This window comes from Natrix helvetica (assembly GCF_964273705.1).
Source record: "Natrix helvetica genome assembly, chromosome: 1".
Taxonomy (NCBI): Eukaryota; Metazoa; Chordata; class Lepidosauria; order Squamata; family Natricidae; genus Natrix; species Natrix helvetica.
In genome coordinates this window covers 175344512-175369496 of record NC_138548.1, presented here as the reverse complement: position 1 = coordinate 175369496, position 24985 = coordinate 175344512, and the positions used below count along the sequence as shown (strand labels likewise).

Genomic DNA, 24985 nt, shown 5'->3' with positions numbered 1-24985 from the left:
GATGTTTATAAGGTCTCTCCAATCCACCCATTCTTACAAGTCCCCAATATCTAAAAAAACATATTACAATCACATGATTCTGTAGAACTAGGAATGACAGGAATAACTGAGATCATAGTACACTTCCTATTGTACACTTCAACACGAGACACCCTGAACTACGTACCTGTAACTCCAAGAACACCCTCTAATTATGGGTGAACTTTGGTTTCTTAACATTTTAAGGAACACTCAAACTAGAGCAAGCTTATCTTTCTTTAATTTTTACCAAAAAAAAAAGAAAATCCCAATTATCCCCCCCCCCCCCGGCCAAGCAGGTTATCCCTTTGAGCCTTTCTCCTTCTCACTGTGCTACCCTAACTCTCAAGGTTAGCTAGCATCTTTAGAGAAAAGCCACTCTAGCAAAGGGGGTCTTCATGTGATTTTATCACAGGCTATTTTACTAATCTTTGCAGAGGCTGTTTTTATGGGACAATAGAGATGGTTTTGAGGGGTGAAGTAGAGAAGGGAGGCAACCATCTAATCTTTGCCACTTGTCAAACTCTTTGCCATGGGAATCTTCATCTAAATTGCTATGATTTAAGCCATCGACTTTCACACAGGACATTCCATTTAGTACAATGTGTGTTAACAATTATGACTTCCTTACAAAAGCAGCAGCAATAGTAAGAAAGACAAATTTGCTATGAAAACTCTTCATGGGTTCTGAAGGATGCATAAAGGGGAAGGTATTTGGCCTTGGTGACACATAACTTTATAAAAATCCCTAAAGTTTACAGCTGTGAAGATTCAAGTTTACAGTTTACATCTAAACTCAAAGTGAAGCTGGTTTATTGTGACTTTTAAACAGGCCTGGAATTAGTTTAAAGCATATTGCATCTGGTATCTCTTCATCATCAATTTGTCAAAATTGTTTTATTTGCGCTTTGCCTCCTGGAAAATTTTGAGATAAACTATGTTTTGAGGTGAAAATGATACAGTAATGTATTGTTTTGGTTCTCAACTTTATTATTATAGAATAGCTAGGTACAGTACAGCAAAACCAACAGCATTCTAAAATCTCATTGTGCAGAACAATTAGCCATAGAAATAAAGACGTTCTCGTTCATGATGCCTACAAAACTTTAAACGCAGAAAAAGCAAAGTTGGCTGACTTTAGTGTGACTGTTTTGTGTCAAGTAGGTCAGATTCTTGTGCTGTCCTCATTTTTCTCAGTACTGTAAACTCTTTTGTGCTTCTGGAAAATCCCTTTTTGCTATGATCAGCCAGATGGGAGGAGCCCTTCACAGATGTTATCAAGACCAACTGACTATAAGAAGCAATGGTCTGCAAAAAAGTGCTGTCTCCTTTGCTTTGACTGCCAAGATTATCACCATCAAAGGGATCCCTGCTTTCAGAGGTTCCCATAAAGACTATTTTCATAAACTGTGATTACAAAGAAAAGTATTTCAATTTTCGCCACTGATTTGTTTTTAAAAATATTGGTCAGCAACATTTAGAACACTGAGGCAACACAATGGGTAATAATGAAAGTAGTGAACTAGGAAAGTCCCAAATGCTAATTGCTTCTCAGTTGTAAATTTAAACTTTTATGCCAGGTAAGTCATTTTCTCACAGGCTGTGCCGGGTGGGGGTGCAAACCTGCTTGCATAAGTGTGTTTTCTCTGCATTAGATAACCGAGGTCCAGTGCCACCTTTCTCCTACTGCCCATTCCAAGTTCTGCTCCAAGTATCAACTACCACAGCTGAAATCTACTCTGTTTCCCTGAAAATAAAACCTCTCCAGATAATAAGCCCAATTGGGCTTTTGAGTGCATGTGCTAAAATAAGCCCTCCCTGAAAATATTGCAACACAGCAGCAGCCATGAGGTGACCATGCTCGCCGCCTCCGGCACCTCAAAAATAAAACCCCCTCCCCCAAAATAAGGCCAAGTACTTATTTCGGGAGTCAAAAGAAAATAAGACCCTGTCTTGTTTTGGGGAAAACACAGTATTTCTCTGCATGGCTGTACATTTGCCATTTGAAAAATTTCTGGTTCACCTGGTCTCTCAGCTCCAATTATTCTTTTTTTAAGTAATTTTTTTATTTTTTCATTTTCATAACATATAATCACATGTATACTATTACATAGCCAGCATCATTTTGTATTATTAAATGTTTACATCAATTCATCTTACCATCAACTCCCAAAACACAACTATTAGCTCTTCTGCTCTCCGTACACCATATTTGTCCTTATCCATCACTTTCTTCTCCCTTTCTCCTCCCCCTCCCTACTTCCTTTCTTCTCTGTGTCATCCTTCCCTACTCTACTTCCCCTTCCTCTCCTCCTCCTCTCCCCCCTTTCCACTCCTTATTTCTCTCCTCCTCTTCCCCCCTCCTTGCCCTCTCTCCTATTCCTCTCTTCTTCCATTACCTCTCTCCTTTTCTTCCCATTCTTCATCTCATTTACTTGGTGTATTTCAGCTTCTGAGCAAGCTCCATTTTATGTTGATGGTATTTATAGTTCCTTTTCGATATACATATTTAATTTTAACATATATTCTCCTATAGAACAAAAAAGTATACATATATAGTCATTGTACTTTTAAATAACCCCACCCCCCAGCCTAATTTTGGCCGAGATGCAGACCTGGTTACAATTCCCAGCTATTCTCATCATTATCTTTATATAATTATACATCCTTACGTTCCCCCAATTTGTGAATCTGTCTTTAAATCTCAGTAATTTCCCATTGTAGATATATTCCATGTTCCCTCTCCATTTTTCCATATCTTAGATTAAATTACCCTTAAATTGTCTATAAATGACAAACTTCAATGTTCAATGTTCATTACAATTCCTTTAATCTATTATGTAAAATGACAAACAGCAAACATCTCATTTTATTCATCATCTTAAAAATTCTAAATATATATTTCATATATTTTAATCAAAGTTTAGTTATCCTTCTGTTGTCATTTTCAGTCAATTCGCAACTCAGTTTAATTCTCATGTATAAAAGTGAAACACAACCTCTGCTTTACAACCTCCCCATATCACTTTCATATTTATCCATATTCCATATATTTTGGGCTTTTTTAGTTATCTTTCCATTATTATGTTCAACCAGTTAGCAACTCCATTTTATTGTCATATTTAGGAATAAAACCCTTATCTTGCTTTATATTTTCCCCTATCTAGATATCTGACTTTTTCCTACTAAGCTCCAATTATTCTGATGCAATGGTTGAATAGCAGAATTAGTCAAAGGTCCAACTGCAAGGAGTTTGGTGGTCTCCACCAGACAGGCCAGAATAGCAGCAGTGCTATGTTCTTACAGAGAAGAAAGGAGTCTCCCCCTTCCCCATGTGAAATGAGGGGGCACAGACAAGACCTGATATGTCCGCTCTTCTGTTAGTTAGGAAGGGGGTGTACTAAATGGTAGCTGGTTCATTATGATCACTGTGGCATCCTGGCATCTCTCCTGTCCTGGAAAGAGTCAAAACACTCCAGCACAAATCCAAAAGATCTGAAGACTAAATTTCTGGTCCGGGTGACCCACCCAGACTGGATCCTCCAACATTGTCCTTGGACACGTATATTTGCCTTCATTCATGACAGTCAAAACTGTCCAGTCAATCCCTGTTGCTAAACCTTTAAGTGTTGGATACATAAAAGCTGGCCATCTTAGCTTCACCCTTCCACCATTTGGTATAACAGTCTTGGATTGATACAGCTATGTGCTCCCAGGCTGTACATACAGTGGTCACACTGACTGAGAATTATGAGAACTATAATGCAACATAGCTGGAGGGGCTAGTTGGAGGAAACATTGCAGGGAACATACCTTAGGTAGGATGCCCCATCCCATTTCCCTTTACTGTAAGTTGAAGATCAGCAAATGGAACCTATTTGAGTTTTGGGGGCTACAAGTAAGGGAAGAAGGCAAATAGCTAGAAAGGAAATAGTTGGAGGTTGGGATATTTTGCAGAATTCTTCCCATTCCCACAGGCATTCTCTTATAGCATTTGGGATAAGAAACAGATACATGTTTCTCAGCAGGAATTTCAAGAGACTGGAGCCTTATATCTATAAACTGGGAATTCTTTGTCCAACAGTCTTCCTGCACCATACAATTTGCATTACTTTATTGTATGGGTATTTGCTAATGCCTCCATGTTTGTTATAGTGAGTCCTTAATATATTCATTTGAGCAAGGAGATAATAGAAAAGCTGGGTAAAAATGCATATACAAATAAATGCTGAGGTGTTGGTTCTGATTAAGAGGATAACTCTAAATTTTAGCCTTGCACACCTTTCAAATCTGCTGGTATGGAAACTTGCCACCTGATCAAGCAGCAAAAGCAAACTGATAATTTACATACAACATCCCTTTAGGGAACTTCATGCAGGTCTGTTTTACTTTAAATCACTTTTTGGCAAAAGGTATACAAACTGCAGAACAGTAGGGTTGGAAGGGACCTTGGAGGTCTTCTAGTCCAGCCCCCTGCCCAAGCAGGAGATCCTATAACATTCCAGACAAATGGTTGTCCAATCACTTCTTAAGAACCTGGTGATGGACCACCTGCTCATCAACTTCTGGACGCAAGCCATTTCACTGGTTAATTCTATCAGGAAATTTCTCCTTAGTTCTAGAGTTAATCATAGCTAGCTAGCTAGCTAAGATAGATATACAAGGTACCCATTATACACTCTTAAACAAAGGATCTGTGTAATACATGATGCTGATACTTCAAAGGGTGCAGAACTTTTTAGATGTCCAAATTGGTGGGCAAAAAGCATCCACGTGCTCACTCTCGCCTTTATTCCTGATTACTGTACATAATATATACTTCATATACACTATATTGCCAAAAGTATTTGCTCACCCATCCACATAATCAGATTCAGTCGTGAGCGAATACTTTTGGCAATATAGTGTATGTTGGAGAGGGATCCCTGTGCAGTACAAATAAGTCGGAGCGCCTCCCTTCGAAAGCCTGATGCCCCCATCTATGGTCAAGCAGACAAGGCAAATCACAACACGTCATCTCATTTATCAATTTTCTGATTCGCCTTCTTAACAAGACTATTATGGGACTCGCCGAATCGTAATACGCCCGTGTAGAGAGGGAAGTTTTGTTAAAGATTGGAAACATTTGCAAAGCAACGTTCTTTTTTCCTTCTGCCAAAAAAAAAAAAAAAAAAAAAAAAAAGCGCCAACCCATTCCCCTCCTCCTTTCCAGATCCTGTTTTAACTTTCAGTTTCGTTGCATCAGACGGCTTTCCGAGACCCGGCTCTCTTTCCTAGAAAACACGTGCTTAGGCTGTTCTAGGTATAGCTCGCCCCTCCCGCCAACGTGACAAAAAAGCCATGTGATAAATGACCGCGGATCCGCCTTCTTCATTAGGGAAAAGAATAAAAGTTGGGTGGAGGGGGAATCAAAAGTTAGACAAGAAAATGCTTATCTTCGCATGAAGTACCTGTAGGGGGAAGGAGGAGAACCGAAGCTTCCCGGCTTCTCCATATTTTGTTTTTTTTTTCGGAGAAATCCGGTTGCAGGGGAGAAATAAAACTGATCACATTACAGTAGATGTCTATAGAAATTGTCAGTCATCCAGGGCGTGGTTGTCCTAAAGGTGCTTTTTTTTCAAGAGGCAACTGGTTTTTCTGGTTTTTCTTCGAAAACGTTTCACTTCTCATCCAAGAAACTTCGAGTTGATCAAGCTTCTTGGATGAGAAGTGAAACGTCTTCAAAGAAAAATCATTAAGTCCAGTTGCCTCTTGAAAAAAAAAAGCACCTTTGGGGCTACAGTAGATGCTGATAACCTTTCCCCAGCAGCAGGCAAAGGGACTAGGGCAACCTTCCATCAGCCTGGCCATGGGAGTTGTAGTCCGAGGCGCCAGGCTGGTGTAAATGACCTCAGATTGTCTAGCGAAAGTAAATTGCACAAAGAAAATCTACACTATCATTTTTTCCTCTCCTGTTTCTGTGCTGCAATTTAGATTCAAAGTTCCAGTTTGGATTCTATGCGTGTTTCCTATAAGGATGTGTGGGAGAATTTAAGTCACTTGCTGGATCAAAGTGTGAATTAGGATTTTCTGCAAGGAATAGCTTTGGCTTGGTTTTGGTGTAGTATGAGGCCGACTTCGGTTGATTAAAGAAACCATAGGGTAACATCACTGCTTGTAACTGAAGATGTTTTTCTTCGGTGACCGAGATGACACCTTCCTTAAATGAGTATCACCTCACAGCGATATATTCTCCAAAGGTTGAAACTAAGGTGAATGTTTAGGTTCAGTGGAGCTATTTTTGCGTGTGTGTAAAACATGACTTTTTAAATTAATTTTATTAATTTTTAAAGTAGACAGATAAGAAAAATGAAAAGAGTAAAGAGAAAGTTTAAAATTTAATTTAAAAAGTATTTTTTAAAAAAATACAAAAGGCCTCAGCATCGGGCCTCAGAGACAAAAACTGGCTGGAGAATTGTGGGAGTTGAAGTCTACAAGTCTTAAAAGTTACCAAGTTTGAACACACCTGCCTTAGAGGCACCAATGTGTTGATATAGTAGGCATTCATTTCGGAAGCCTTAGTGCCTCTGAAAATATTCCGGATACTATTTATCATCCAAATTCGTGCCTGCCTGCCTGCCTCTTGGCACTGTCTTAGATCTGTGCCCGTTTCCTGCGCGCATCTTTCTAAAATAAGTATTCACCAAGTCAGTCGTAGGGGGTAATGCCATAGCATTCAATAGATTTTACGCCCAGCTAATGGTACATATAATAACAATGCAGGCCGAGGACCTTTTCAAAACGAGTCAACACTGTTTATTTCTCAAACGAAAATGAAAACGATCGCTGGCCTCAAAGCTTACAAAAGCCGCGACCTCCTTCCTCCCCCCCCTTTTTTTTCCCCCTCTCCTTGTGCCGATTTATAGAAAACAGGGAGGAGGACACCTCCCCGTAACAGCCATTTTTTTCCCTTTCGGACCGAATGGTTCTGATTGGCTACTCCATCAAATAGCTTGTCGCGGATTGGTCCAAGCCCTCCTGTCGTGCTTTGCTACTTCCCGTTTAAAGGTACTTTCGTTTTATTGGAAATCAAGTAGGCGGAGGAGAGTTCTGGGTCTCCGGTTCTCTTGAAGGTTCTGGACGCGCCAGGTAGGTCTGCCCTAAGTCGGCGTTCTTAGGTGTAGCCTTCGTGCTGGAAGCTTTGCATGCCTCCCTGCAAGATCTTTCACGGGTTGCATCTGAAGACCTGGAATCTCAAGACCTCAAAATCTTATTATAGGTCGCCAGATGTTCCTTCCTTCCTTCTTTCTTTCTTTCTTTCTTTCTTTCTTTCTTTCTTTCTTTCTTTCTCTCTCTCTCTCTCTCTCTCTCTCTCTCTCTCTCTCTCTCTCTCTCTCTCTCTCTCTCTCTCTCTCTCTTTCTTTCTGTTAGGATTGCTAAGCTTGTTATTTGTCAGATGGGCTGGTGCGGGTTAGGGCAGGGGTGCAGACGGTTGTGCGCTAGTCCAGGGGTCACCAAACTTTCGGACCTCAGGGACCACTAAATTCATAATTTTAAATCCTCTGCACCACTAATATGAAGTTTTAAAAAAGATGAATAGTATTTAGTGCAATATTTAAAAACTGCAAATATTTTTTCTACGGACCGCACCAATATTTTCTCACGGACCACCAGTTGGTGACCACTGCCATAGTCGACACTGCCAATGTTTGCACTCGATTTGCAGCCTGGGCTGAAAAAATGCTGGCTGTAGAGAAGAACCCCCTTGTCCATGCCAGAGTTTAGACGCCTCCTTGCCAAACGGGACAGGAGGGTCGATTTGCCTGGTGTTTGATTCTTCGTGATCCATGATCATACCACGCCCCCCCCCTTCCTGGAGTTTGCCCAAATGTATGTCCATTGCATTGATGAGATCTAACCTTCTCATCCTTTACCAGCCCCTTCTCCTTTTGCCTTCAATCTTTCCCAACCATCAGGGTCTTTTCCAGAGAGCCCCTCCTGTCATTTAGGTGGCCAAAGTATTTGAGCTTCAGTATTAAATCCTTCCAAAGGGGCTAGAGTTGATTTCCTTTAGGATTGACTGATTTGATCTTGCAGTCTAAAGGGCTTTCAAGAGTCTTCTCCAACTCCATAATTCATTTCTTCCGGGCTCAGCCTCCCTTTTGATCCAAATCTCACAGCTGAACATTACTGCTAGGAAAAAGCTTTGATTATATGTTCCTTTGTCAACAAGGTGACATCTCTGCTTTTTAATATGCTGTCTAGGTTTGCCATAGCTTTCCTCCCAAGGAGCAAGCTATCTTTTAATTTCATGCTGCAATCCCAGTCTGCGTGATCATGGAGCCCCAGAAAATAAAACTTTTTTTTTACTTGCCTACCGAAATAACTGGGTCACTAGTGAACTGTGAAATCCCAAGCTTTTCACCAGGCTATCCTGCAGCTGAATTTTGCAGATTATTTTTGAAAGTGGCATTGGGGGTGGGGGAAGGGGAGCCATTTAGAATAATTTTGGAGAAAGCATGGTAACATTTGGTGCTGTTTAGGAGTAGCTATTAAGGGGAATCCAAAACCTGATATTTGATTATAGCCTTTGCACTTACCGTAATGACTGTTGGACCAACTGGTTCCCCTTTGGTAGTTGTAATGATGGCTTGCTCTTGGTCCACTGAGAATAACATTACATTGATTGGATTTTTAATAGTTATTTTTCCTGTATCTTACATTTCTCTTGTATTAATAAGAACTTTCAGATCTAATTTGCTACCCTGAGTCCTTAGTCTTATTTCCAAATAGGACAATTCTGGGAACAAATGGTGGGTAGTGGTAACATATTCTCATTCTCTCTCACACACACACACACGCACACACATAGGTTAACATTAATGAAAGAGGATTTGTGTGTTAGTGTGGTGTGGGGTTATGTAAATAGGAAAGGAGGAAATATGCTTTCAGATAATGGAGTTTCTTAACTAATTGAAAATTTTACTGATTGCATGGAAGAATAAATAGAACCTACATTTAATTACATTTGATTCCACAGAATGAGTCAGTGGTGCAAACTGCAACAGCTGGATTCTAAATTCTTGGAACATGTGCATCAGCTCTATGATGATAACTTTCCTATGGAGATCAGGCAATACTTGGCACTGTGGCTAGAAAGCCAAGATTGGTAAGAGGCTTAATTTGTGTAAGGTATCAAAATAAAATAAAATAAGGCTTTGATTCTAAGCAGGAGTAGGATGCAGTCAGCAAACCTGAGAAGTTAAATTATTTCTCTCGAAACTAATGGAACTTTGGCTAAACTGTTTGCTGAGAAAGTAAATTCCACTGGATTATGCAGCCTCATATTGTATTTTATATTTTTAAACCAAATATTGTGAATGAAGAAATGGGAAGCTGCGTCCTCAATCTAATAACAGCACATAATAAAAATTCTGAACCATGTGCATGTTGAAGAAAGTGCTCAGCATGAGCAGCTGGTATAAATCAGCATGTTGTTTCACTTGAGAACTCTTAATGTACAGAGCAGCATATTTAAAATAAATCCTTTTCAGTCACTCTGCAATTCCACCTTAACCCTTTACTCTTACTGTGGCTTGTCCGGTACTTTAGAATTAGTCTTGAGTTACAGTTTGCGCATGTAATTCCTATTCATAGGCAAACCTCCAAATTCATATCTTGACAATGCATAAGAATAGTCATAATAATAGCAGAAAAATACATGCAACTGAATTGGAAATACTGCCATTGTCCATCATGATATTCCATTGCTGCTCAACCAGCTGTTATTGGCACAGCAGCCCATATTGTTCATGTGTGTCTGCTATGCGTTGCCCAGCCAGATGTAGAGTACCTTGGGGACTATTGGAAAGTTGGGTCAGTTTGTGACTGCTAACCTAAGCAGAAGGGCAAAAAAATAAATAAATTGGGGTTTTCAAGCATGTTGGGGTTTGTGCAATATACAGAAATGGAAGATATGCTAATGCTGTTGTTTGCACGCTTCCTCCTCTAGGGATCATGCTGCTGAAGATTTTTCAATGGCTACGTTGCTCTTCCAGAATCTTCTGTCACAGCTGGATGATCAATATAGCCGTTTTACCCAGGAGAACAATTTTTTATTACAACACAACATCAGAAAGAGTAAACGAAACCTCCATGTCAGTGTACAACAGCATTTTCTAATTTGCCTTTGTGAAAATATCTTAGAATAATTCTGTTGATAGTGTGAGGATTATTTCTACAGTGTAATGAAAGGAACCTTTTTTTAAAAAAATTGCTGTGCATCCTAAGCAGAATATAACGATGAGACCATGAATGAGTCCTTCCCTTTCTTTTATCTTCTATCATAATTTTTCCTTAAAGAAGAAAGGGAATGTGTGTTCATATAGCTTATAACTGTTTGTTACAGTTGTAAGCTTCTGAGTCTTCAGTGTTGTATTCTTTTATGTCATTTTTGTTTGACATCTTTTGTAGTATAGCTTCTAATAACCATATCGACATGTGTGATACACGCATATATTATTATGAAGAAGGAAATTTTGGCTGGATGGTGGGAAGCTAGATCTTACACAGGGCCTTTGCCTCTATTAATTTTTTTCTGGTGTGACGGACACACTCCTTTTTCAGCCTTAAATTTGAGGAGCTGCTTTTTAATAAATGCAGTAACAGAAAGCATTTCTTAGTATGCAGCAGTTGAATATCAAGTATCACTTCAGAGGTTTGAAGGATATCTTAGCTTAGAAGTGAAAAAAGTGATACTAGGATTTACAAATATGTGAATTGTAATAGGATTCTGACTCCCATTTCTTTAATGGAAATAAATAACGGAGAGTGTAGGCTAGAGACCTGCTTTCATGGTATTCTGGGATAGTGAGCATATTGAAAAAATATTGGAAGTCCACAGGGTGATTTTTGATTTAAATCACTAGTAAAAAGGCTTGATTTAAATCAACTTGATTTAAATCATAATTTTTAAAAAGAGCAACTGTCATCTCTGTCCCACAGCTGTTCCTCCTCTGATCTGCTGTTGACTCACCAACAGTCCCGTTCACTTTAATGGGACAGTTGGTGATGCGGCAGTGACACAACAAGGTAGGCAGGAGCAGATGAGTGGATGCCCGCTAACGGGCTGCCATGATGGATTTGAAATGACAGGTGCTCTTTAATATTATATTTATAAGCTGCTTAGAAGGTTTCGCTTTCATTTTTACTGCTTGCCCTTCCTCCTCACACTTAAGAGCCTGGTGGTAGATAGATGCATTTCTCTTCAAACAATCATACAGCTTGTAGTGTACATAGATTTGCAAAAAATGGGATAAAGGAATATTCCTGAACTGTGTTTTATGATTTATCTCATGGTTACTATGAAATTGTGTGAATGCATCAATGCAGTGCATGTTAGCTCAGCTTGCAGAGCTTGGGTTCATTGAATGAGTTTACCAAAAATGTAAATATTGCAGAACGTACAGCCTAATGCTACATAACTAAGCTCCATTTTATGCTGAAGAAACTAAATTATTAATGTATCTTAAATAGAAAATTATCTTTAGATAGATTTTTTACCTCAGAAGCATTTTATTTTAAAAATAAATGATTAAAAAATTATAAATCTGATTTTTTTATTTTAAAAAATCATCAATTTTTATCCACCCTGTAAGTCCCTCACTTATATTTTATGCTATAATCCAGAATACTTTTGTGGAAGAACCCACATATATGGCCTTGATGATCTCCAAATGTCTCCAAGAAGAAAGGAATATCCTTAAAGCTGCAGAGTCCACAGATCAGGTAGGTTATCCTCTGTATGCCTGGAAGAGAGCATCCTGTATTGAATATTGTGCAGCCTCAGTATAGATGATGGACTTCGCTTTCAAATTTTAACATGTCTACCCAAACTTAGCATTTCCTCAAAATGGAAAGCAAAGAACTAACCCAAGAAAGGTCATGAAATATTCCTGCTGTGGAGATTTTCCTTATTAGGGGGGATTCTGCATCATGATACATTTAATTCTTGATATATATTTTTTCTCATTTCAAATTCCAGATGCAAATAGACAGCGTACAAAATTCTGCGATGCTGAGCAAAGTGAAAGAGTTGGACGCTAAAGTCACAAATGTGAAGAACCGTGTCATAGTACGTTAAAGGAGTTGGTCCTTGGAAACTTTTTATTTTTTGCCATATCATAACCCAAAAGGGGATGCATTATTGGTTCAGATGCAGGGATTGGGGAACATGCAAAGAGAAGCTACATTGAAGAAGGATTGAGTGGCTGTCTGGGAACAGTGGACAGATCTACTTACTTCTATTGTCACATGACAAAACTTGTTGAGTAGTCATATTTTTTAGCACCAGTTGATTGTGGGACACTCACAGAGGTAGGAAAGGGATAGCCTTCTCCAGCCTGATGAACTTAGTTGATGGCTTTTATAAGGTAGCATTTGCCAGAGATCTTGAATTTAAATCTATCCAAACCTCAGTCTAATCAGTGGTTGATATTTAGACAGCAGCAGGTTTCTCTTCCTGACTATTCCCGTGAATATTCTGGTTTAACTGAGACAAAGGATCCTTTGGTTCATATCTATTACTCTGATAAGCCTGAAATTCACTGGTCAACCTTGCTTTGGCCATATTTTTTGACTGAACCTATCTGAAGACTTTGTAATAAAGATAAAATAAGGGAGCAAAGGCTATTTTGATAACAGTATAGTAAAATAAATCATTGAAGTAATTACATTTCTTTTCATAAACGCCACCATTTTGCATTAAGTGATTTTGAATGTCTGATGAGCTTATTTGTTTTGTAGGAAATAGAGCAAATGATAAAACATCTCGAGGATGTTCAAGATGAATATGATTTCAAATTTAAAACCTTTCAAGTCAGAGGTGAGGAGACAGTTTCTAGCCTTTTTAATGAAATGTTTCCTATGTTAGACATTGTTCCCGGACAATGTAATTGTGTCCAGTTGAAATCTTAGTCCGTTAACATTTGTTACAGACTTGATTTCCATTTTCTGAAAGTCCAGATCTTACAAACATTAAGATCTGCTGCTTGTGCTCATGTTAACCCAAGTTATCCTCCCTCACTTGGTTCCTCTCCACGTCCACGTGTTGGATTACAACACCCATCCTCTCCCAGCTGTATGTTACCTGAGGATAGATTGACTGAACTAGACTTGAAACAAACTCCCAACATTTCCCTTTAAGCTTGGAACAAAACAACTCAAAACATCCCAATTTTGAGTTTTCTATGTTCAACTGGAATGAAACTTGAATTCTTCTTAATACTCTTTCATGGAAAATTCCAAACAAGCTCTTCATTTATTTTTCCTCCTGAGCTCAAAGCAAACAACGGAAGCAGTAATTAAGCTCCTTTTGTTGAATGTTTTCATTGCTTAAGAAGTTAGAGTTGCAATAAAGAAATTTACATATTGGTCAATCCAGGTTTTAAAATCAGAGTTAGGTTCAAACAGTTTCACTAGTGCTAGTAGAGCTAAAAGTGCCATTCAGAGTTACAGCATCCATTCTCTCATCAAAGCCCCAAAGGTTTTGATGCAGGACGACCAGGTTTTGGTTAACATAAAACAGGCAAAAGAATCTAAGCACAAAGAGTGAGGTGTGTCAGACCTGCCCCAACATAGGTCTTTAGGAAAGAAAGACCCTCGACTCCATTTGGTTGAAGTGATAGGTTCGTTTATAAAAGTTAAGTGGTTGCAGTGAAAGTAAAGCTAGATCTGAGTATTCCTGTGCAAAGGTTACACTTTTCCCCCTTTCCCTGCCCTCCACCTGACCTGTCCAATGATTGCCCGTTTTGATGTTTTGGGAACTGCTTGGATGCTTGATGCCTCTCGATGTAGCTTCACATTCTGTTCCCAGGCCAGGTGTCCTGGTGGCTGGCTTATTCCGGTTTGGCACCTCTTATATTTATCAATATATCTCCTCTGCCATTTGTCTTCTTATTCCCATACTCGAACTACCCCAAATTCCTTTTCCCCTCCCCTGCGTTTATGGCAGGATGCCCGCAAAGAGAAGAAGCAGAAGATGGCAGACCTAAGTAACATTGTTATGAAAAGTTAACCAGCAAGGTGTAAGCCTTCTAAGCAGTATTGAATTCAGTGGTTTCCTGTATTCCATCTCCCTCCAGTTTCAGTTGATGGTCTGTAGCTTGGATTTTGCTGGGGTCTGACCCTGCAAAGCCTTGGCTCCTATCATTACCATGATGGGAGACATTATATCTAATCCCTAGTTCCAGCTTGTCAGAATCCATGGGATCTTGCTTTTTGTTGTAAATTTAAAGCCTTGGCTCTTTAATGTTTGGAATGCCATATTTTAATTCCTCCTCTGGGAATTGCAGATAATCAGTGCTGCAAATTGCCTATTCTTGGCCTAGATTTAAGTACGTTTCTCCCTTAATGCTTTGCTTTTGCACATAGACATTCCTAGTGTCTTGTCCTTTGGCCAGGTAGTCTTCTAAGTAGCCCTTGACTTTTGACCATTTATTTATTGACTGTTAAAAGTTATGATGCCGAAAAAGAGATTTATGACCAGTCCTTGCACTTAACCATCACAGCATCCCTGCAGTCACGTAGTTGTGATCTGAGTGCTTGGCAGCCAGAGGTGGTATTCAGCTGGTTCGGACCGGTTCAGGCGAACTGGTAATGGAAATTTGACCTGGTTTGGAGAACTGGTAAATACCACCTCTGGGTGCTTGGCAACCAGCTCACATGACAATTGCAGCATCCTGTGGTCACATGATCATCATCTGCGACCTTGGCCAGCCAGCTTCCAGCAAGCAAAATCAAGGGCGAAACTGGCAAGTTATGATTGTACCGTGTCTTGCCTAAAGACTGGCCAAAAAAAAGGGAAATTGTGTATGGTCATGTGATGCCTCACTCCCTTTATACCAGAGAGGACTTTGATACTGTTTATTGGATTATTTCCTTTCTTTTTACAGTTCTGCTATTTAAAATATAAAAGACATATAAAGTTCTGACATGACCTCTTTTGCAGAAGGTGAACCCAACAACATGACCCAGGATGACTATAAAAAGGAAAAAGTACAGCTCCACACCATGTATTTGCAGCTTCACAATAAGAGACAGGTGATGCAGCGAGTTTCTTCGGAGAGCTGTGATTTTCATTGGTCTAAATAGCAGGCACTTTTGGTTTTGTTTCCCCTCCCTTTAAAGGATTTGAAGAACCGATGGTTGGACTCCAAAGTGTTTGTGAGACAGTGGTGTATAATAGAGGATAGGACCAGATAAATTCTAATTTATCATGAGCTTTGGAAGTTACTGGGTGCCTTTAAAGCAGTCACTGCCTGCCAATTCAACCTAACCATTATTGGGAAAAGATGATCTTAGAGGAGGAATGTCAAACTCGTGGGCCAGATTCAGCCTGCAGGGTGCTTAAATCTGGCCCACCGGGCTACCCTGGAAACAACGAAGGTCCACCTGTGGTGCCTCTGCCAGTAAAAACGGGACTCAGTAGGGTTGCAGGAGGCCGTCACAGCCAGAAACAGTTTGGGAGCCCGTTTTTGCTGGAAGAGCGCTCAGGCCACCACAAGCGCCACCGACACAAGTGATGTCAAGCTGGACACGCCCACCCTGACTACACCCCTAGGACTCCCCAAGGTCAAACAACCCTGATGTGGCCCTCAATGAAATTGAGTTTGACGCCCCTTAGAGGATGTAGTACTATGATTGTCACCTTCAACTCAAGGAAAAAGAGAACATACAACGAAATTCATTTAGAGATGGTTGCCACAGTGTAACAGGGTTCTTTTTGAACTGAAGATTAGCTTGTGTTTTTTACAAGGCTGGCAATGGGCACAAATAAATAAGCCAGTGGAGGCCTTTTTTATTATTACAGTGAGGGCTTTTATCGCAAGTTTTTACAACATAGCTTTGGTGTTCACTTGATACCAGCTTTTCTCCACGGTTTCACTCCCAGAGATCTCCCTGTAGTTCTCCAGCTAGCTGTTTTGTTTTCTTCCCCTTTCATTCCAACTCTCTCCCCCTCTTCTGTGTTTTAACAAGAGAGCAGGTAAAAAGGATGGGCTGGAATTTGCTGTCCTGTACTTCCATTGATTTGACCTTCTCCTGCTCAGTAGAACATCTACTGGTTCTCCACGAAGGGAAAAAAAACCTTATCTGAGTCTTTTGCCTAATCCTTCCCCAGGGACAGCCAGGTCTCCTTCCCTTTTTGGTCTAAGTTCTCACCCCTCTGGGTTTTCTTTTTTCTTTTTGAAGCCACCTGTGAATCTTTTTTTTCTCCCTTTCCCAACCACGAACCAAAAACTCCTCCTCACACTTACCTTCTCTCTCCATCTTTATTCTGTAGCCTCTTGATTCACTCCATGCAATCCTCTTCTCCCATTCCAGTTCTTAGTAAGGCCAACAGCATGTTCCCCAGCAATTGAGAAGGTGGATTCCCCCTCAGGGAAAAGTCCCCAAAATCTAAACAGCAGGCTTGACCATAGGAACTGCCACAACAGCCCTGGCTTAGTAGCAAGGTTGGTTCATCAGCCCTTGTGATACTACAGCTGCCATTCAAAGCCAGCATTGAGTAGCTTCTCCCCTTGTACTCACTCACACTAGCAAAACAGCAGCTATTTCAGGTCACTAAAATCCATATGCCACACTAGTGCAATGCACCATCATTGCTGTTCTCCATTTTAGTGTACAGCAGTGGTTGTCAACTTTTTCTTCATCACGTACCCCCCACCCCTTGTAAACACCTTTTTTGGCCACAGTCCATAGCCAAGGACCCCCAAGATTAACTCAAGATTTAAATCATAACATTTCTTCAAAACTTGATAGACCTCCCTGTGATGATAATGTGCGCACAGGCACACGCACACATACACACAATGGGGGTCTGCACACCACAGGCTGAGAATCACTGGTGTAGAGGGTAAATTGTCCTTGACCGAGATAAGCCAGATCTAAGCAACATTTTAGTGGGGAAAAAGCAGAAGGTAATGTGAAAGCACTTCATTTCATTTATTAAATTTATAGACCGCCCCCTCTCCCCGAGGGAGAGGCTGTTCAGCTCCCTAATTCATTTGAACATAGGAACAGGGGCAATAAAGCTCAGTCAGAGACTTACAGTATTCTATTAGCTATAGCTAGTATTTTAAAAAAGTAGTTTAGCCTTCCTGTGGCATTGATTTCTTGCTTTGCTCACAGTAGGGTTGGCAAGTAGAAATTTAACATTCATTTTGCCTTCCCTCTGACTTCCATTCCCGCTTGGTATTGATGCCACTGCAATATCCACTGCTTCTTTTAATGGCTGCCACAGCTTAAAAAAAATTGAAAGGTTCCTTACTTTGTAGGTTGATTTCTATTCTAGTTCCTCCTATTTGTTAGCTATGTATTCCACAATTCAGTCAAGAACTTAGAACATATATTGTACATGGTGCTTCTTGTGTTATTTCTACCTATTAAATTCTACCAATAAATTGTAGTTATTTCTACAGTCTTATAAAGTAGGGTGTGGAGGGTTGCATTTGCATCTTTTTGATGCATTTATTGCAACACAAGTGTGTCCCTTGGCTAAAGATTACAACATCATCCTATCTTCTAGGAAATTCCCACTATGCATCATGTGAATGTTAAAGCTCTTTTTTAAAAAAAATTGAAGATATACATTCCTTGACGTTTCCAATGGAACTTGCCAGGATTGATCTAAAAGTAGGGTAATCGCTTGAATATGTTTCTTACTGGATTCTCTCTAGGAGGTGCTACACTTGATATCCTCTTCGTTGCCTGTGATTGAAAATACCCAAAATGCTCTGATAACAGAAGAGCTGGTTGAATGGAAGCATCGACAACAGATGGCTTGCATTGGCGGCCCACCCAACGCTTGTCTAGATCAGCTTCAAAACTGGTAGGTCTCTGAAGCATGGCAAGTACAATCAGGAATTTTCAGAATTAATTCAACCAGAAGGGGGAAAGTACCTGAAAAGTTTCACAGAAAACTTTCTGTTCTGAAAACTAGTACCTTCCTGAAATGTCAGAATTCTGCTCTTCCACTTTTCTTGTTATGTTTGTGAGTTTTCCACATTTTTAAAATATGTGGCTTATATTCGTCCGTTGATAAAATGCACTGCGTTGACTGTGCTGTTTGAGAATTACGGCACTTGGATTCCAACACTACCAATGGTACCAGGTCTAATAACTTCTCAGCAAATGTTCCAACAGTTGCATTTCTACAACTGGGCAAATTCCTTAAGTGACTCATGTCCCTAAGAAGTGGACATTACTAATGGTTGGAAGACTTGGGAAATACTACCGTGTTTCCCCAAAATTATGATATGTCCTGATAATAAGGCCATGCCACATTTTTCGGGTGGGCAAAAATATAAGGCCTCCCCCGCAAATAAGTCCCCTGGACAACCCCCACCTCCAGCCAGGCAGAGCGCCGCTCACCAACCTAGCGGTATCCTGAAGGTGCCAAGCCGCGGGAACCGGGGGGAGGCAAAGGTGATTGCATTGCTTGGCGCCTTTGGGATACCGCTAGGTTGGTGAGCGGCTCTGTGCCCAGTGGAAGAGGGGTTGCCGGGTGGCTGCTCTCTTGCGAGCGGGCTCCGAAAGATCTGAGCACAGCAGCCACCCGGCAAACCCCCTTCCCAGCCGGGCACAGCACCATTCACTGACCTAGGGGTATCGCCAAGCCGCTTGAGTGCCTGTTCGCCCCCACCGGGCTCCCACTGTTTGGCGCCTTCAAAATGCCAGTGAATGGCACTCTGCATGGCTGGAGAGGGGGGTTACATGAATGGTTGTTCCGCTCTCGCTCACGCGCCTCCCAGCCTCACGATGCCCTGGCCCAGCTCTCCCCGCAGAGCCAAGACACGTCTGCTGCCGCTGCCGGCTTTTTCTGCGCCTTCCAAACCGAGTCTTCCAGCAGTGGCCGCTCTGGGCATATGCTCTATGGTTGTAGGCCAGCTGCCGGCAGAGCGTACCACCATAGAGTGTATGCCCAGAGCAGCCAATGCCGGAAGACTTGGTTTGGAAGCCTCAGAAAAAGCCATGCGGTGGCAGCGGAGGTGCCCTGGCTCTGCGGGGAGAGCTAGGCTAGGGCATCGTGAGGCTGGGAGGAGCGAGAGCGGAACAGCTGCTCACATAACCCCCCCTCCCTAGCCGTGCAGAGCGCCATTCACTGGCATTTCGAAGGCGCCAAGCTGCAGGAGCCGGGCTGCGGCGAACAGGTGCTCATGCGGCTTGGCGATACCCCTAGGTCAGTGAATGGCGCTGTGCCCGGCTGGAAAGGAGGTTTGCCGGGTGGCTGCTCGTGAGCGTGATCGCTCATGGCTGCTGTGTTGCGCTGCTGCGACAGCGCAACACAGCCAATCGCCCATGAGGCTGTGCCCGACTCTTTGGAAACCTGCTCAGAAGTGAGCAGCCACCCGGCAACCCCAAAACAATAAACCCTCCCCTCATAATAAGGCCCAAGCCATATTTTGTGGGTAAAAAAATAAGACCCTGTCTTATTTTCGGGGAAACACGGTACTGATTCAGAAGTGGAATCCAGGGTCCAAACAGTTGTATATGGATTCAAGCATACCATGAATGCTCTGAGACAGGTGCTTCAAGAGCCTTGTAAAGTTAGTGTTGCCCCTAAACAATTAAAGACTGCTGGTTTCTGTGCTTGTTAACCTAAGAAGAAATGTAGCAATCTTCACATACAATCATTGCAATGATAGGTTTACTTCAGTGGCTGAGAGTCTTCAGCAGATTCTTCAACAGCTTAAAAAACTGGAGGAGCTGGAGCTGAAATTCACCTATGACGCCGATCCCATTACCCAACAGAAGAAAGGGCTGTATGAGCGGACACGGAGTCTCTTCAAGCAACTCATTCAAAGGTATTTTTCTTCTTGTGTATCGTCAGAATTTTCTTGTTTAGAAAAGCATATTTCATCTCCCCATCCAAGCTGAAGTATCTGTCCCTTTTATATTGCTGATTAAATTATTTGGTTGAAATGTGAGCAGTCACATTATTCCCAGAAAGTCTATCTAGTGAAATGATTTTTGTTTGAAATCATGCAGTTTTGTTTAAATTAGTGTCAGGGTCCAAGTAACAGACCCAACCCAGTCGGACCTCTGAGGCCTAGATGTTCCTCAATGTACACATTTATTAGGCATGTCATATCTGCACATCTGATGAAAACCTGACTCTGAAAGTCCTGTGGTTTTTCCCATCCAAATTAAAAGTCAATTTCCTTTCCCCCAGTCCACATGTCCATCACGTGGCCCAATCCAGTCACAGCCCTAACTCCAGTTGGTTTCAGTCTACGCCTCCTCAGCATCTGGTGAGAACGTCCTTGGTTCCCTGCAGAAATAATTTTATTTTGGCTAGCTATCTCTATTCCCCACTCCTATTCCCACAGCTCCAACCAGCATAGCTGTGGCAGCCATGAAGATGCTCCAAAATGGCTTCAGTGTTGACAATTAGATAAGTTTAGATTTGAATCAAATTTAAAATAAATCACTGTCAGTGATTTCCTTGCAAACTACAGAGAGTCTTCAAAATCTCAGAAGACTAGAAGCAAAATGGCAAAGAGTTGTGAAGGGATGGACCAGGCTTCCCCAACCTAGACAAAAATGTGTGGATTGGGAAGATTTGTTTAGGGCAGGGGAACCCAACCCCCCCAGGCCGCAGCTCACTACCAGGTTGTGGACTATTCGCAAATGGGCCACGGGCCAGTGCACATGAGTGCATGCTCAGTTCAACTTAGTGGATGATGGGCCATCACACATGCAGTTCAGCTGCATGTGCACACCACTCGTGAGTCAAGCTGTGTGCACCTATGGGCTAGCCCCTGCTTGCATGGCTTGGTTCCCCTCACCCCCTACCCACACAAGCTGAGCCACCAAGCTGCAACTGTTGAGGTCAGCAGGTTTAGAGAACCATGGAAATGTATTAATACAATTTTTATTTTTAACTATTTAGAGATTATTGTTTATAAATTTTGTTCCTAGAATGCCAGATGTTTGTTCCAAATAAATAATTTGAGAAGAATAATTTGTTTAATGTTCACATTTGCATTATAGAAGATTGAGGATCTGTTCATTTTTGGCATAAGGTTCTATTCAAAAATCTGTTCATTTTTGGCATAAGGTTCTATTCCCCTTTTGAAACAATTCAACAGTACTTCTTGTTTTTCTCTCCAGCTCCTTTGTTGTAGAAAGACAGCCTTGCATGCCTACACATCCTCAAAGACCATTGGTTCTGAAGACTGGAGTACAGTTTACAGTAAAGTTGAGGTAAATTGTTTTATACCTGATGTGATTCATGTATGGTGGTGGTTTTTAAAAAAAAACTTTAAAGGGAGTGATTAATTCCAAACTAAAGTAAGAGGAAAGATTCCCTCAAGTCAAGTTTGATCCATGCAAGTTTATCAAAATGGTTTGGTACTGCTTTCTTTCAGAATATTTTTATGATTTCCTAGTTTAGCCAATTAGGAAGAAAAAATAGGCTGCATCCTAACGACATACTAAAGAAAAAGTGCTTCTCGGCAGAATATCATTTTAAATTGAATTGCCAATACTTTAGGGCAGCGATGGCGAAACTTTTTTGGCTCGCGTGCCACAAGTGGGAGCACGGGGGGGGGTCGTGTGCAGGCGTGCCGCACCCATAATGCAACGCGCGATCCCCCAGTGTGCATGTGCGCACAACGCGCCCCCCCCCCATTTTTACATGCTTTTTTCGCCCTCCCCAGGCTCCAGAGGCTTTATAGGAGCCTGGGGAGGGCGAAAAGAGCCTCCCACGCCCCCCCGGAGGCCCTCTGGAGGCTTCAGGGAACGTCCGGAGGCTTCCCTGAAGCCTTTCGAACGCTTAAAACCACCTTCCGAGCAAACCGGAAGTGACTTCCGGGTTGTTCGGAGGGTCGTTTTAAGCGTTCCGAAGGCGTCAGGGGCCGTCCGGAGGCTTCCGTGACGCCTTCGGAGCGCTTAAAACCACCCTCCGAGCAAACCGGAAGTGACTTCCGGGTTGCTCGGAGGGTTCGTTTTAAGCGCTCCGAAGGCTTCAGGGGCTGTCCGGAGGCTTCCCTGACGCCTTCGGAGCGCTTAAAACCACCCTCCGAGCAAACCGGAAGTGACTTCCGGGTTGCTCGGAGGGTTCGTTTTAAGCGCTCTGAAGGCGTCAGGGGCCGTCCGGAGGCTTCCCTGATGCCTTCGGAGCCCTTAAAACGACCCTCCGAGCAACCCGGAAGTCACTTGACAGGGCAGCGCCTCACGTGCCCTGACAAATGGCTCCGTGTGCCACTTGTGGCACGCGTGCCATAGGTTCGCCATCACGGCTTTAGAGCATGCTAACATTTACTTAGATGTAGATTTTGCTGCTGATCTGATTCTGCATTCTGCTGTTTCTTCTCTTGAAGATATTGAAGTACTCAAGTTCTGTTTCTTAGGCTCATTTCATGATTGGCTCCACACCTCAAGCAGAGATAGGTCATAGATCTTAACTTGGAATCACAAAGGCTGGATTTTACAAAACACATGAAACCAAAATGAAACATACTATAGCTTCATGCGATCTCATCCGTGCCATGGGATACAATTCTTTATCTACTTATATGGGAGCAAGACTCAGTTGTCTTCCATCTGTTTTAGTAGATGCATGTAGGATTGCATTGAATGAGATTGCGTGCAGAGCTCTTATCCATGCTAAATCGAACTAGGATTGGCTCCTGCAGTTATCTCAAAGATAAAATATTAGGTTGGTGTGCACATTATGGCTTTTCAACTCAGTGGTGCCTCCACTGATGACAGGTGCTGGAGAACCGGTAGCAGAAATTTTGAGTCGTTCAGAGAACCAGTAAATACCACCTCTGACTGGCCCCACCCCCATCTATTCTCTGCCTCCCAAGTCCCAGCTGATTGGGAGGGAATGGAGATTTTACAGTATCCTTCCCCTGCCACGCCCACAGAACCTGTAGTAAAAAATTTTGAATCCCACCACTTAGCCCTCCCCATAATCTTCACCATCTGTTAACCACCCCACCACCACCAAAAGATCATTTCATTTGCTCCCATTTCTGTTTACTGTGATCAAAGAATCTTCTGTTGCAAATATCCAAATTAGACCCACCCTATGCTGTACATACGAAAAATGCTTTCTTGAAGGGCTTAAGGAAGATAATCAAGACAGAACACATATTTTTCTTTATTCTTACCTTTGTGTTGCTTGAATTTCCAGATTGCTGGTGAAGCTCCAAGAGCTGAATTATAAATTGAAAGTACAAGTTCAGTTTGATAAGTAAGTGATCTTGGTCCCTGATCTTGATTTCCACACTTTCCAAACTTAGACACTACACTCTGCTGCAACCTATATCTGGCAGGTAGAGAACTCCTATGATTTCCATTTCTTACAGTTGTACAGTTTTTATTTAGTTAGTTATAGTATCTAAAACTTTTGGTTACCTGCTTTCATCAAAGTTAAATACTTTTAATTTATTTTTTAACAAGAGAGTCTGAGAAAAAATCTTGATAGTAAGGATTTATAGTGAGCTTTAAGATCATCTAGTATAGAGTTCCCCAACCTTTTTCCAGCTGATGGCGCAAGAGGGTCCAGGAGTGGATTGTTCAATCCTTATTTGCCCAAGAGACTGAGTCAGAATTTAAGCCACGCCTCCAGATTCCCCTGCTGATATCCAATTCCGACTCAGTCTTGCCCGAAAAGAGATGTAAAAACTTTTGCTGTTAGTAAAAATTGGTTTTCTTTCCTAGAATAGTTTAATATTTTCTTCATTTCTTTCAATTAATTTGATGTCACTATTGGATGGAAGGTGTTTGAACTTGGCTCACAAGTTCTTTCTTCCCACCTGCTGTGTTAGAGTAGCAAATTGTATGGGCTAGATCCTGCTGGAGGTCTCAGGTTCCTCGCAGGCAAGCTACCAGCTGGGCCAGCCATCGGAGTCCATTGCGGCTGCGTTTAACTTGCTTTCGATTACTGGCTCGTGAGCGGGCCAGGGTGGTTGCCCTGTGTTGCCGCTGGCTCTCAGGGGCTGCAGTGGGCGGACATCGAGGCTGCGGGTGCGAGGAGTGTGTGTGTGACACGCTGGCATTCCCATGCAACTGCAAACGGTCCGGAACAACAGGAGGGTGTGATTGATGGTGATTAAGGCTTGCGGAGGGCTGCGCAGCCGGCTGGATGATCTTGGGGCCATTTGCTCATCCACACCATTGGTTTTGTCCAGAGGCTTCTCTCTCGTGAGTATAGGGCCCTGGGGGCAGCCATTTTTGAGAGAGCTTCTTGGGCGGTGGCCATCTTGGGAAGGTCCTCGTGGCGGTGGCCATTTTGTTAGTGGCCATGAGGCAGTGGCCATTTTGTTGAACCGCCAGGGGAGTCACATGGTCGGCAGCCATTTTGTTTCCCCTTTTTCTCTGCCACGAGGCTCATTGTGAATGCAGGCTCCGGTGAGGTCAGTCGCAGATTAACAACCAGGAGTTTTTCACGTTGTATTGGTTACTGAGCTGGTCAGGTGCAGCCTTGGGCAGAGAGTTTGCTACAAGACCATGGCTGATTCCCGCGGTGAAAGTAGCTCTAGGGCGACTTCTGCAGCTCCTTCAAAGAGCTCCAAGAAGAGAAAGGGTTCCCCCAGGATCCTCCTTCATTGGTGAAGCAACCTCCCTCAGTCAAGGGGTGCAGGGGATGGGAGAAGACCAAGTAGGGAGGCGGAGATAAGGCCCCTTTGCCTTCGATAAGGTCCACCACTCCCCGTCTGAGGGCAGTTCCACTTTCTCCATCCCCTTCCCCTTCAAGGATCTCTTGATCCCCAAGGGCCAGTTCTATCTCACCCCCACTCTCGGAGGTGGAGGACGAGGAAGGCGAGTACCATCCGCCTCCACGCATTATGCCTGTTCCTGACCCCAGGCCTGGGCCTAGTCATGACATTGGCGATTTTGAGGACTTGCCTGATAACATTCAATTTCTCATTCATCGAGCCATTGCACATGGCGTAGCCCTCCAGGGTCGCCCTTCTGA

General features: G+C 42.3%; 1 protein-coding gene across 1 annotated transcript in view; it reads left to right on the top strand.

Moving 5' to 3' along the window:
• Nucleotides 1-7043: 7043 nt before the first annotated feature.
• STAT1 (signal transducer and activator of transcription 1) overlaps nucleotides 7044-24985 on the top strand; it is a 47705-nt gene continuing 29763 nt past the window's right edge. The window contains exons 1-11 of the mRNA XM_081934997.1: nucleotides 7044-7146; nucleotides 9038-9166; nucleotides 10010-10154; nucleotides 11686-11784; nucleotides 12041-12130; nucleotides 12802-12880; nucleotides 15005-15096; nucleotides 17733-17884; nucleotides 19701-19859; nucleotides 21169-21261; nucleotides 23198-23257. Of these exons, the coding sequence (XP_081791123.1) occupies nucleotides 9039-9166; nucleotides 10010-10154; nucleotides 11686-11784; nucleotides 12041-12130; nucleotides 12802-12880; nucleotides 15005-15096; nucleotides 17733-17884; nucleotides 19701-19859; nucleotides 21169-21261; nucleotides 23198-23257 (1097 nt within the window). The 5' untranslated portion in view covers nucleotides 7044-7146; nucleotide 9038. The remainder of the gene's footprint in view (nucleotides 7147-9037; nucleotides 9167-10009; nucleotides 10155-11685; nucleotides 11785-12040; nucleotides 12131-12801; nucleotides 12881-15004; nucleotides 15097-17732; nucleotides 17885-19700; nucleotides 19860-21168; nucleotides 21262-23197; nucleotides 23258-24985) is intronic.